At 43.6% G+C, this 14,102-nt stretch overlaps 4 protein-coding genes across 5 annotated transcripts; 1 reads left to right on the forward strand and 3 right to left on the reverse strand.

The window, feature by feature from the left end:
• Window positions 1-2,354: 2,354 nt before the first annotated feature.
• Window positions 2,355-3,739, forward strand: LOC116212634 (putative RING-H2 finger protein ATL50). Its single transcript, XM_031547263.1, has one exon. It carries the CDS (start codon window positions 3,005-3,007, stop codon window positions 3,473-3,475), a length of 471 nt encoding a protein of 156 aa, XP_031403123.1. The 5' UTR covers window positions 2,355-3,004; the 3' UTR covers window positions 3,476-3,739.
• A 315-nt stretch (window positions 3,740-4,054) lies between these two features.
• On the reverse strand, window positions 4,055-5,879 carry LOC116212635 (protein DELETION OF SUV3 SUPPRESSOR 1(I)-like). The gene is made up of 3 exons (XM_031547265.1): window positions 5,726-5,879; window positions 5,364-5,478; window positions 4,055-4,406 (listed from the first exon to the last, which is right to left on the reverse strand). Exons 2-3 carry the CDS (start codon window positions 5,452-5,454, stop codon window positions 4,276-4,278), a joined length of 222 nt encoding a protein of 73 aa, XP_031403125.1. The 5' UTR covers window positions 5,455-5,478; window positions 5,726-5,879; the 3' UTR covers window positions 4,055-4,275.
• A 719-nt stretch (window positions 5,880-6,598) lies between these two features.
• On the reverse strand, window positions 6,599-9,012 carry LOC116215734 (U-box domain-containing protein 19-like). The gene has a single exon (XM_031551570.1). It carries the CDS (start codon window positions 8,943-8,945, stop codon window positions 6,852-6,854), a length of 2,094 nt encoding a protein of 697 aa, XP_031407430.1. The 5' UTR covers window positions 8,946-9,012; the 3' UTR covers window positions 6,599-6,851.
• Window positions 9,013-10,391: 1,379 nt separating this feature from the next.
• On the reverse strand, window positions 10,392-14,102 carry LOC116214194 (aldehyde dehydrogenase family 2 member B4, mitochondrial). 2 transcript variants are annotated; one of them, XM_031549528.1, is made up of 11 exons: window positions 13,754-14,102; window positions 13,059-13,193; window positions 12,827-12,969; window positions 12,354-12,507; window positions 12,031-12,260; window positions 11,851-11,940; window positions 11,589-11,762; window positions 11,357-11,494; window positions 11,126-11,263; window positions 10,966-11,027; window positions 10,392-10,825 (listed from the first exon to the last, which is right to left on the reverse strand). In XM_031549528.1, exons 1-11 carry the CDS (start codon window positions 13,815-13,817, stop codon window positions 10,552-10,554), a joined length of 1,602 nt encoding a protein of 533 aa, XP_031405388.1. In that variant the 5' UTR covers window positions 13,818-14,102; the 3' UTR covers window positions 10,392-10,551. The 2 variants fall into 2 exon arrangements, with proteins under 2 accessions (XP_031405388.1, XP_031405387.1); XM_031549527.1 differs by having other exon boundaries at window positions 13,059-13,196; window positions 13,754-14,100.

The raw sequence follows: 14,102 nt of genomic DNA on the forward strand, positions 1-14,102 counted from the left end.
CGATATTGTGTGTCAAAATAATTATATTTTCAGTAATACTGAAAATAATTATCTTAAGGTTCGATTTCTCAAATCTATCTGTAATGAAATGCATTAGTGGTTGGCCTATGTGTATTTAAGTCGACGTAAATAAACCGCAGTGTGCAGACTGTTATTGTTATATATTCAAAGGCTACATCGGTTTTATTGATGGATCGAGAGCAAGAGATTGGGGTCAGAGTCTTAGCCTGGAGAAGAGCTGGGAAGTATAAGCTACTGAAGCTGATGGATAGCAACATGTTCGAACGGTGAAATATTGCCCGATATGAATTTTCCAATATTGCAATCTATTACAGGTTCTGTCAGTACCTGCTGCGCTGCGACTGGGAGGATCGCTTAAGTTCATCACCTGCTACCGGCTCTGAATTAGAAAACTATGTGGGCATTGAGATAGTTCTTCCCAGACAGTCCCTGCAATATTTGCTGTATATAGTTCCGAGTCTTCCGACAAGAATTTGAAAGCAATCAAGTCATCTAAGCTACTGAAATCTTGTTTTTGTAGGATGAACATGAGAATAAACATGATTAGGCCGAACGAAATCTCGAAAGTAAAAGGCTCACAAAGTGCTAGTGTCTGAGCTTAGTACTGACAAAAGTCGGTTTTTTTATATATTTTATTTTTTCAACCGAAATCAATGGATCCTCAAACTGGATTCTCCTCTGTTTTTTTTGGATAAATGTCTATCTGTGATAACACCATATGCACAAAATTGTACATCAGTTCATTGGAACCCAGTTTACAAATACAGAGTGGGACCAAAAATGAAAAGGAAAAAGGCCTATACAAGCTCTGACAATTTCAAACAAGAAGTAAAACAACAAGAGTTCAACTTAAAATTGAGCTTTGTGATAGAGGCAACTCTCTCTCTTACACAATGGATGATCTGACGAGCAATAGCTTCAATAGATGAGGATTTCTTCTTAAATACGCTGTTATTCCTTTCTCGCCAAATATAATAGACATAAGTGGTCCAAAACAATTTCTTGATGATGGTAGCCAATGATCTCCTTTTCAAGCTAGCAGCTATTTGCAGTTCTAATGTCCATCCTCCTGCAGACCTCCCGATACCAAGAAAAGAGAGAATATGCTCCCAAACCTCTTTGGAGAAATTGCAGCCAAAGAAAATATACTCTCTTGTTTCTATATTAGCTGAACATAGATCACAACTACAAGAAGAAGTCAGACTGCCCCAATTTGTCAATCTTGATTTGGTGCTCAATCAAGCCAAGAAATGAAAGAAAAGCGCGGTACATGACCTAAGAAGCAAATGAGTTGGTGCCAAAGTATCTTCAGTTTTTTGGGCCTGGGGTCTTGCCACACTCGAAAAGTGACTAACCAAGGCTTAGAGTTCCACAAGAGAGTATTAGCATTTGCCTTCACCACTATACAGGGAGCTTTTTCAATGAGTTCACAAGCTTGGGTATCACAAACTCGTGGCCAACACCAAAACCAAGACCGCAGAAGGATGCTTAGCTTTGCTTAAGGTCCGATGGAAGGGAAACATTGGAATTTTTTAGCACAAACATCAACCAAGGCACCAATGGGCAGCCAAATATTCTGCCTGTCTCCAACCTTGTAACCTGTGGAAGGCTTGGCTAAATCTCTCAGCTTTAGTAACTTTCTCCAACTGCAAGAGCTTTGTGTTAGTATCATATGGAACATAAATGATCTATATCTCCAACTACCATGGAATCAAAAACTGTCAAATAGCTCTGTACTTGTTTGAAACCAAAGCGCAGAAGGATGCTTAGCTTTGCTTCAAGTATGATGGAAAGGAAACATTGGAATTTTTTAGCACAAACATCAACCGAGGCACAAATGGGCAGCCATTTGTCATACCAAAAGGAAATATGCTGACTGTCTCCAACCTTGTAACTCGTGAAAGGCTTGGCTAAATCTCTCAGCTTTAGTAACTTTCTCCGGCTACAAGAGCTCTGTGTTAGTATCATATGGAACATAAATTATCTATATCTCCAACTACCATGGAATAAAAAACTGTCAAATAGCTCTGTACCTGTTTGGAGATTCGTCCAGCATTACGTGAATCCTTTTGCTGATCGACAATTATTTTATGCATATAGATGTCAGATATAGAATAATTCGATGCACAGTGCCAAGTCACTCGATCCATGATCTGGACATGGATTGGTTTTAAAATCTCTTCGCCCCAAGTTTTTAATATCTGATGCTGACATCTTCATTATTATATTAACAATAAGCACTAGCCTATCAATATTCTCTATACTGGACAGCTCTCATTCAGCCAGGCAAGTTTTACCGGTCGGGGTGATTCTGAGGTACAACAATTCGGGAAAGTTGAAACATTAGTCAACCATAACAATAGCAGTTTCCTCTTCAAACTTCTTCTTGGCAAGGAAGTAGGCACCATTCGTCAGCTTTCGGAGCTCCAATAAGTATAAATTTATTAGGAACTGGGAGTAGAAAATAAACAAAGCCAACTTGTGAGAAAATGCCACCTCCAAATTCTGCTTACATGCCGAACATCTCACGTCATGTATAGTACATGTAGGTCAATTGAATCAAACCTTTAGCCTGCGGCCGTTCCTGCAGAGGAATGTGTTTCGATGAAACTGAGGAGAATTTCAAGTTCAGGTACGCTTTTATGGTGATATTTTGGCTGTTGGTGTTGGGTTGGTGCTCTCGATGAGAACAACACGAACAGTGAATCTTGAAGATCAAAGGGATGGGAGACTGCTCCGTTTTCTTTCTCGGTGTTTTGAATCAGAACGCCTCTGCCTCTGAAGGTTGCAAGATATTGTAACGAGTGACTTCTTTGTTTTGGCTGGCTTTTCCAAGTTGCCCGGCATTCGACCGCAGTTTTTGGTTTCAATTTGTGGGATCCCCATTTTCACTCATTTGATTCCATTCCCTTTTATGCGGTTCCAACTCCAAGCTTGTATCCTGGTTAGCTCGCGCAAAACATCCCATTAGCCTGCACTAAGCATGGCGGAGGAGATTGTCCTCTCTGTGGTGCTATTAATCTTGGGCATAGCAGTTTTCGTTGTGATTCATATTTGCATAGTTAGGAGGCTCTTCCGGCCAGACTACCACAGTGGGGTGTTGGATTCGGATTCAAGTTCAGGACGAAGGCTCGGCAGTCCAACTCCGAAGATGTCTTCCCAGGACTTGAGCAGGCTGCCCTGTTTTGATCACATGGACATGGGTGAAGGAGGGAGAGGTGGAATTAACGGCAATAATGCAGACTGCGCCGTTTGTCTTGAGAGCTTCAAGGGCAGCGAGAAATGCAGGCTGCTGCCTGATTGTGGGCACTATTTCCATGCTCAGTGTATAGACTCCTGGTTGTTGAAGACACCCATTTGCCCAATCTGCAGGGCAAGCATACATTCTCCGGGAGTTACCAACAGCTCGGCGGAGGAAGGTGATGTTCGTTCTGATGTCATAGTTGAATCATGACAGACTTTGCAGTTCTACGTCGAATCAAGTTCGAGCAGACACCATCTTTGAAGTCAAAAGTCGTCTTCTCTTAGGATCGTTTGGTTTAGTTAGAAATTCCCATGTACATTCCATTGCACTGTCATGGAATCCCCTACCATACTCAGTTCCGTTCATCTTCTGCAACCTAAATTACCTAATGCTGACATTTCGTCGCCGATCTTCTCTTTGACAACCTTTGATAAATCTGTCCAGAATTCAGTCCGGACGTCTCCTCTTTGACAACCCTTGATAAATCTGTCTAGAACCTCATTGTCCGGATGCAACCTGTCCAGCTGTAGCTGCTTTCAGAACGAGTTGGGTGACCTCATTCAAGTCAATCTCTTGTTTCCGTGTTTCTTCCATCGAGAAGACCTTAATCATTCTTCAAACTATCTCAAGCAGTTCTTTTTCGCGTCATCTATGAGGGGGGGTGAAATCTGACATTTAAGACAACAGGTAGAACTTCGTGATTCTACCCTCAAGAGTGAGTTCAGAGTTTCTCTATCAGAGACATTACTTGTTAAAAGGAATCGTATTTATACGGCCACTTTGCCAGGATATCAAGTAAAACAACAATTACTTTATCCGAAAAATTCAGGCTTCTTCATTTGCTTCCAACATGCACACAAAGAACTACATTCTCTTTCAAATTAAGCAACATTCAAGCTAAAAATCCTGTGATAACAGCATTTCGAGATACATCAAACTCAAAAGCCTAACACATCAGACTAAGCGGCATTGACACTTTCATAGGAGAACCAGTATCTCGAGATTGGGCATCAGTTCTTCTCGGCATTACTCTCGAGCTCCTTCCTCAGCTGTAGGGAGAAATCATCGTTAACATCATCATCATCCCAGTCATCTTCCCACTGCTGCGCTACCTCTTGTCCTTCTTCCTTATCCTCCCATACTGCCAAACACGTATACAACTATTAGGACCGGCCAAATAGTTAATTTTTTAAAAAAAAAATTTAAAATTTCGCCTACTATAGGTCTTTTCAGGTTTTCCAAGAACTTCAAAGTTAAGTTACAGGTTAACGAACACATTTGGGATGGATTATGCCCATCCTGGAACCTATTAGAAACAATTCATATATGACAACATTTCAAATTTCTGTGCAAGGCTTAAGTAGCTAATAGAGACCATAACATTACAGAACCAAAACCATGTAGAGGATGCAGGGACAAACACCAATAATTGGTACAATGAACAAGAAATAACTGAGCATGATTCAGATTAAGAATAAAAAGGAAAGAGCCTAATTTGTGAACAGCACTTCGACAAGGGGAGAAAAAATGATTCCACAAGCAGCAATTTTGAGATATGTTACCACTCATATAACTCAGGAACACACACATTACTGGACACGAGGTCCTTTGAGCAAATATACCAAATAGATTAACAAGACCTACACTTATTAACATGCTCGGGGATTGTTCAATAAAGGAATTTCCATGTCCAATCTTTCTCCCATAGCATAGTGAAGGTGCTTAAACATTCAAATTGCACAACAATCAACTTCTAATCATCGATAGAACGAAGATATCAGCTTCAAAAATTAACGCTAATATCTCATAGATAGGCCTTCTGCAATAAGCCACACACCTTTAAATCAAACAAGCCCCCAATTATCTCAATTCGAGAAAGCTCTCCGGAACACTGTGGGACAGTAGCTCTCTTATAGTCTATGTTTCTAATCATTATGAAGACTATATATCTAAAAGAGTTTCAACGTAGAGTCATCAATAAACGACTCAATTGAAGAAACCTACACAGTCTTAACTCTGAAACCCTAAAATTGACGACTATCATCGGACAGCAGCTCAAATGGCCCAATTCGTAGATGAACGATTAAGCAAGACTCACCTTCATTGATCTCAAACTCTTCGAACTCGTCGTCGTCCTCGAACAGATCCATCTTCGCCTCCTCAGTTGCAGGCTTGGGTTCAGTTGCCATTTTCAATCAAAGCTCACGAAAACCCTGCAACCCATTCGACAGAAATAAGAGAAATTTTCCAGCTCCCCGAACACCCAACGAGAGGAATCATCAGGAACGAAAACTTCATGATTGGAATTTGAGCAAATTCTCTTGCCTTGTGAAGGAAGCCAAAGAACATCCGAGGGATAATCCACCCAAAAGTTTCAGAATCGAACGAAAAAAACAGCAATGAATCGAAAGAGCAGCCATGGAAGAACAGTAACTGATAGAGCAAGAGAAGGGATCATACCTCCGAGAGATCTTTGGTAGAATCTTCTCGACTGATGAACGGAACTCCGAACTCCACAGTAGACGCTACGAGGACGCCGGAGCTGATGTTTTTATAGGGGGGAGGGACTTGCCAGATACGTCGTCGTATAGCAAGCATCATGTTCGAGAAAAATATATCACTTTCGCTCCCCAAACTTTGGTGTTATTTACATTCATAGGTCCTAAGATTTCAAGGCGCAAAAGTTGATCCCTGAAACCATCTAGGGAAAGATCTGAGACCCGAATGGACTCGTGAACTCGGTGGCCTTGAGAACCCACCGACTTTCCTCTTAAGTCTATATGACTTAGCCCGCCAATTGGTACGACATTAAAATGTAAAACTCGTTTTTAAGGGTGACAATAACTCACAATAAAAAAGTCCTGATATCCGGATTGATTTCTACTCTCATAGAAGTCACGTGTTGTTATGTGACGATGAATTATGGGAGCTTGCATTTGGGTCACGCTCGAGAGACCAGATAGCTGGCTAGCTGCCTACTCGAATATACTATTAACATTTTTTGTGGTGCCAGAGCTCTTGTGAGCTGTATGTTACTTGTTACCATAATATGTACCTTTTGACAGTTAAGGGGAGTGGAACAATTGAAGGCATCAAATTTGGGGAGGAACGTATCACTTTTTTTTTATGTGTCGGAAGACCATATGAATGCCCGCTCTTTGACACTCATTTTGAATCAGCTCTCGTGCATTTCGATCATCCACTCCGAAGTCGATACACTGTCCGTCCTGTTCGACATAAGTATGCATTGTCTTTTCCGAAAACCCAACCGTATTGATTGTACAAGAACTCGGCCCCTCACAAAAAGCCGCAAAGATGTCATTGCACAAACAATGAGAACTCAACACATTATTCACATTCATTTTATTGAACCCAGCAAAACAATGTGCCCTGTCGATGTATCGTCCGCTGACCTTCTGATCTAGCAAAGATGTTGTCATATAATAAAGAGCTAGCTGCTGCACAAAAACATTGAGCTAGCGGAACAAATCATAACTCGAACTATAACCCTAAAAGACTCTTACCAAAGTGTATATATTTACAATGGACAAGAAAAGCTGACACACTTCGATGGGAGAAAACAATTCTATCGGTCATTTCCGATTCGTCCCCAGGAGCCTGCAGAAGAATTCGCCATCCCCGTATAGTTCCTCTCACTGAAGTTGAGAAGAATCCTGATGAGTGAACTTGCCTTCTTGCTCGTATTCGAGGTCCCACTAGTCCCTTCATTGAGAAGGGAATAGAGGAAACCTGTAAGAGAAGCATCCCTAGCCAAGGCAGCAATCACGTCTTTTCCGCCATTGATGCACAGAGAGTGCAGGATCGAAACAGTGTACTCTTTCCCGGCTCTTGACGGCAAGGATCTCAACAAACCGGTTAGTAAGGGCAGTGCCGGAGTTTTAAGAATCGCGACTGTTCCATCGACACTCTCGGCAAGGGAAGCGAGAACCGCCAAAGAATCTATTAGTAGCTCGACTTTGTCAGTCGAAGAAGAAGAAGAAGAGAGGATCGTGTTCACTAGCACCAGAACCGTCCCACCCTCTAGGACTCGTCGGTGATTTCCGGGGTAAAGAAGCACTCCATAAATTGCGACAACGGCATTCTTTTTCCCGCAAGGCTTCCCCTCCCGAATAAGCTCTACGAGGGAGGGGATTGCTTCAGGTATTTCTCCGATTCGTTTCTGGCATCCCTTAACAAGGGAAATATAGAATATTGTTGCTGCTGCTGCTTGTTTCGATTCAAGAGTTAGGCCTCTCTTAAGGACTGAGACAACCGACCTCAGACCTCCACATTCCACAATCAGCTTTCTCCCGCTGGCGTGTTTCGAGAGTTTCAACAAGCCAGAAATTGCATTATCTTGGGCCACGGGATCAGTCGAAGATAAGAGGTTTAGCAGAGGAGAAACCACGCCTGCCTCGATTAAACAAGACCTGTTGAAGATGTTTGATTTCGAGAGTAACCGAACCTCGTATGCAGCCCTGTGCTTCTGCTCGTCTGCCCCAAAAACAAGCCGCCTAGCCAGGAATCCTGAGAGAGATTTCATGGCTCCCGAGGCTGCTGGGCTTCCAGGGACAATGGTTTTCGTGATATCCCGACTCTGCCTACCTGATTTAGCCAGAGATATCCCATTATCACTGCAGAATTGCTGGATGAGCTTCCTAAGTGTTGTGTTCGGCACTAAGTCGGTGCTCGTCAGCTTCTCCCCAGTCTTTGGGCAGATCAAGTTCCCCGCCTTGAGCCATTTTTGGATCGAGGACCGATCATAAGTCTGCCCTGTGGAGACTGTCACGGGGTCTGTCATTAGCTCTAGAGAAATTGGGCATCGAAAATCCTCGGGATTTAAGCAGCTGAGTGTTTCTGTGTTCAGCCTGACGTCTGTCTGATCTGGATGACTCTGACAATCCGAAGCTTCAAAGATCACTCCTCTGCAGTAGCTCATGAAGCCGACTAAGCTACTGAGGAGTGAGAATTCCGTCTCGTCACACTCGAAGCAGTCATAACCGATCTCTTCTTCCATGAATTTAATTTCCTTGTGACAATCACTCCAGGATTTTATGTCGAGATAGTCGAGAACCCACCTAGTGAGCCCTTGGTTCGGTTCAATTTCCTTCTCGAAGTAATCCAAACTTAGACGAATTTCTCTCATTGCCCATTCATCGCCTTGATCAAGCTCGCAACTGGTCTTCCTCGCCTGCTTCGCCACTAAATCAACCAACTCCTTAACTTCATTCCCCACCCCGATCACATCCAAAGGCAAGATATCGAGGGCCGTGGCAATCGCGCGAACCAGCACGCGGGATTGACCTGCAACGAATTGAGACTTCATCAAGATCCAGAGCCGGGCGCCTTCCCGGGAACAGTCCTCCAGCAGGAAACCGATCTTCTGGAACGTAAGGTGGAGCTCTGAGAAGCAAAGTACCGTCGACCCCGAGAGAACCAACCGGTTCTCCTGCACGTCCTGGAAGAACTCCAGCAGAATCCCGACGAGGCGGATCATTTCCCTGGAGTTCCTCCGCTGGGTCGCAAAGAACTTCGACTGGTAACCGCATATCTGACGAGCGAGAGAGATCAGGGACTCGAGAAGGGTCGCCGGAGATATCCCCTCGCACGGGTGAACTGCTGGAAAAGAGAGAATCCGGCGGCGGTCAGAGCGTCCTCGTTGTTCGTGTTTTTGAATCATTTGAAGAGGCAAGAGGAAAATAGACTGGGCACTCTGTTGCTTGCTCTGCGTAATGGAAACAACGGTAAGACAGTGTCAGTTAATTTAATTCTCCAGATTTAGGAAAAGAGAATATCTTGGGTGTCCACGTGGCAGAAATCTACGGCCCTACGGTCGGAGGGCGGATGTCTTTGGAGAGAAAGATCCTGCGACGCGTGTGGGTGACACGTGGAGGGCGGTCATTGCTAGGCTGTCTTGGTTCTTGGATCCTGGTCAATTATTATCTTCGAGCTTTGTCAACAGAATCAAGGGGCGGGAACTGGGCCCACCAACCGACTCGGACACGTGGCTCAATCTGGAGGTGACATGTTTCCTACGTCGTGGGGATTTGCTAGTGACGCCATCACAATTGAAGGCAATTGGAGGCAAAGATATAATAATTCAATGTAAATGGAATCGAGATGGATAATCAACTCCTTGCCCGTACGAGTACCAGTGTTAAACAATAAATATGATAGGAACATCTCATGATTTCACTGGATAATAAAGTCAAGCTGATTTGGGAGAGAGAAATACTCGTAATTACTCAATTTCAATTATTTATACGCTTCTTACATATGATATGGAAGATACTATAATGTATTTGATGAATCGGATTATCAGAATTCATATGGTGCATGAAATATTAAAATCAAATTCGACTTGATCCTCAGTCGTTTCTCAGCCGGATGGCTTAAATTAGAAGCAATTTAGTGAAACTCTCTCGGGCGTGACTTTATAAATACAAGATGCGTTTTTGGTGCTTCTCGTCTAAACGTGTTTTATATACACACATATATATAATATATATGAAGATCCCGAAACAATATCCAATAAGTTTGAATCAACGATCTCTGGATAATTTGATATAGGTTTATAGTCTGCTTCCACGTCTCGAATAACTAGTCATGAAGTTGCTGTCTCCATCTAAATGAGAACGAGACTTCCAATTAGAGAGTCTATAAATTATTCATACTAACAGAAAGTTAAGCCGTAAGATTTTAATTCATTCACTAATTGCAATTATCCACGGCCACAATGATGAGTTGACGTGGCACTTACGATTTGACTCATGGCCTTACTAAACAATGCCATGCACTTGATGTGGACCAGTCACAAGTTGAATACTGGCACGCGTTTTCCTCTTTCAACTAAAACGCAGGCTAATTAAACTATACAACAATTCAACTAAATAAATTATCACCTTCAACATTTCATTGTCATTAACCGATGGAGATGGACTGACCAATGTATCCGGTCAGTTTATGTAAGTTAATAGTACAAACCGGGGTCTCGGGCCACACTTGATGCGGTTATGCGACACCGGTACGACGCCAGCAACAATCATCACATGAAAACTGTCAGAGAGGTTATTGCCGGACTGCAGAAGTTGGTGATTCTGACTTTGCCCAGAGTCAAAAACAGATCTGATTATCAAAATGTCTTCCCGATCGATTTTTATTTAAAGCTGTGTTCAGGAAAAGCATACAAAGACTATTCACCAAAGACAGGAGAAGCAGCACTGGCATAGGTGTCTCATGCGATAACCGACGGTCCGTAATGCAGAACGGTTCTTCATTTTCTAAGTTTACAGCCAAGCTGGGTTTCTGAGGGGAGTGACAATGGCTTTAACCTGCAGGTAGTTCTTCAGGCTGTATATGCCCTTTTCCCGGCCGATACCGCTCATCTTGTACCCGCCGAACGGGATCGCCGCATCGAACACATCAAAGCAGTTCACCCACACCGTCCCCACCCTCAGAGCTCGGGACAGTGTGTTGGCGACATCAATGTTCGTTGTGAATACCCCAGCAGCTAGCCCGTAGTGAGTCTGGTTCGCCCTCCTGATGACCTCATCAAGGTGCCTATCACAGAGGATAGAGTCTAAAGATGTAAGAAATGAATCGAGTAAAAGGGGCCAACCCGAGAATTTTCCGATCTTCTACGTTTCACCACTTGAATTTTCAATTCCACTCAAACCAATCCGTTTTTAGTTTTCACTTACTTGAATTTCAGGATAGATTGGACAGGCCCGAAGATCTCGTCCTTCGCTATCAGCATATCGTCCTGACGAATCAAGTATAGATAAGTTCTCAGCCCTTTAATGTGCAGCAAACTTAGAATGGAAGTACGGAACCATAAAACAGAACATCAATAAGCAGTACCTGAACATTTGAGAAAACTGTCGGCTGTACAAAGTAGCCTTTGGAGCCAAATCGCTCACCTCCGCATTCGAGGGTTGCATCGCTTTCGATACCAGCTTTGATGTACCTGAGGACCTTCTGGAACTGCTCCGAATCAATCTGAGTCATTGCAAAATCAAATTAGTTAATAAAAGACCAAAGATGAAAGAGCGTTCGGCTTTACCATTATAAAATATGAGGAAGAACACATACCTGAGGGCCTTGCTCGGTACCCTGCTTAAAGGGATCCCCAACAATACGCCTCATAGCACGGGCTTTTGCTTTCTCCAGAAACTCATCGTACACTCTCTCGTGTACGTATGTGCGGGATCCAGCGCAGCAACATTGACCCTGCAGAAGTCCGGGAATCTCATTACTTACTTATTCGTTCAAACCCTGACAAAAGAACACAAATCTCAGAGAGAATTATACTTCAATGTCCTACCTGATTGAAGAAGAGAGCAAAGTGAGCGAGCTCAACGGCCTTATCAACATCAGCATCCTCGCACACTATGAAAGGCGACTTTCCTCCAAGTTCCAAGGTCACTGGCTTAAGGTTGCTTCTTGCAGCAAGCTCGAGAACAATCTTCCCAGTTTCAGTCGACCCCGTGAAAGCAAGCTGCAAAGAAAAAGAAAAATCTGAGTCCACTTTACGAGTATATTCGAAGATCAATAACTCGGAGAAGCTCTCTTCCCAGAAAGCACACCTTGTCCACGTCCATATGGCTTGCAAGAGCCGCACCCACCGTGGGCCCAAAACCCGAGACAATATTCAAAACACCCGGAGGAAGCCCAGCCTATCACAATACAAATCAGATTAAATGAACCGAATTTTTTTGTTGGTCTAACCAAGTCGTAATAAAATGTGCAGAAACAGAAAGCCCCACCTCATGGAAGAGTTTGGCAGCATAGAGAGCAGTGAGAGGAGTTTGTTCTGCAGTCTTGAGAACAATTGTATTCCCACACGCGAGCGCCGGCCCCACTTTCCAGGCAAACAGAATGAGGGGAAAGTTCCATGGGATGATCTGCCCTGCAACCCCGATAGGCTCGTGCAATGTCTGCACATGATGGTTTCCATCTGCTGGCACCGTCAGCCCGTGGATCTTATCGGCCCATCCTGAGAAATTGAATGGATAATCAGCAACCGTGTTTGATTCAATACTTAGTTTTTGCCCAAGTTAACTATTATTTCTTCATGCATCGGCCATACCAGCATAATAACGGAAAAGACGTGCCAGCATTGGAATCTCAGCTTTTGCGGATTGTTCAAAGGGCTTCCCGTTGTTCCATGTCTCCAATGCTGCCAGCTCATCATTATGTTTCTCCACCAAATCAGCAAATCGCAGCAGTATTCTCGATCTTTCCTGTTCAAGAACAAATATGCAGCAAGATTAGAATTAAATGGCATAAGATATCAACTAACGTGGGTTGGATCAAGCAGTTCGGCGTTTGTTTCGCTTAAGCAAAGTCTCGAGTTCGAGTCCTGTGAATGTAGAAAATCCACGCTGTGAGAGCTTTACCCCTTAATGGGTCGACCCGGCTCGACTAGATTAGTCGAAATCCAATTGGATTTCCGAATACGAGGGTTCACACCGAAAAAAAAAATGGCATAAGCTATCATCGAACAATCAATTAGCACTACTTCTGTAAGGAAGTAGTACATTTGGTTGTAATAATACTCACATAAGGGGTCATCTTCGGCCATGGGCCCTCATCGAATGCCTTGCGAGCGGCAGAAACTGCACGGTCTATGTCCTCTTTATCGCCTTCAGCAACATGGGCAATAACCTCAGCAGTACGAGGGTCATATGTCGGAAAAGTTTTCCCTAGAAAACAACAAGCTTGCAGCCTCAATCAACAGTTCCAAGAAAATTGGATACACATTATCGGGTACTACAAAGACGTCAATCAGAACCTGATGCAGCGTCAACGAATTTCCCATCAATGAGGTGCTGAGTGTAGCTTATCTGGACTGGTGGAACGATCAGTTCCTCTGCCACTGCTGCGGTACTGAACCTGCTGACGCCGCTTCCTGCTCTGGCATTTCTTCCTGCTGCACACGTTCTCGAGAATTAACATGGTCGACGTAAATGTTCTGTGGGATTACTGATATCAAGTTCAACGAGACAAGGATAAGATATTCAAATCGTTGGGCATCTTTCAAAACCAGTTTGCATCCCCGCCCATTGTATCAGGTTGGCACGATCAGGAGATTCATCCGGGCTCGTGCCAACAGCTTATAAATCACAAAGGAAAGGGCGACAAGATTCAAACACCAGATAAAGACTGTCCGCTGAGGATTCGATTCTATTCTGTAATTTAACCAACTGAAGCCACTGCTCATGCCAACTTGTATTATGATACTGCATATCAGACAACCTCGTACAGAGGGTACAGAAAAACAGGAACCTTTTTTTCAAGAGAAACACAAACTTTTGGACTATGTTTCCATCCTGAAACATAGGACAAACCGCATACACATGGGAGGCAGGTGAAACTCCACGAAAGCACGAAGCAACAAAGGGGCAACCTAAGCTCCCCAAAAGCAGAAGGGACAACAAGAAAGAAAGAGCAATAGCAGAGAAGAGGAGGAGTCAGTCAGTGAATCACCATGGGAGAGGAGCAGAGAAGAACGGGTGAGCAAGGAGGAGATTCTGCGAGCTGCTGCTGCCATGGCCAACCACCACCACCAACTCTCTGCTTTCTCCTTCTCTCTTTTCTTTCACTTTCTGTTCTTGTTTTGATGAAAGTGGAAAGGAAAGGTAACAGAGAGTGCCGCCCTGCCTCTCTCTCTCTCTCTCTCTCTCACCCCTGACAAGGCTGTCAATCTGTGAAGGGACCAACAGAGACAAAATCTTCCCATGCCAGCACACACAGATAATCTACCATGTCCATACTTTTCAAAGAAAGGTGCTTGTGAAGTCACCCAACTTGATCGAATCCCCTTCCCATGCGTATC

Source organism: Punica granatum, chromosome 7 (assembly GCF_007655135.1).
Source record: "Punica granatum isolate Tunisia-2019 chromosome 7, ASM765513v2, whole genome shotgun sequence".
Classification (NCBI taxonomy): Eukaryota; Viridiplantae; Streptophyta; class Magnoliopsida; order Myrtales; family Lythraceae; genus Punica; species Punica granatum.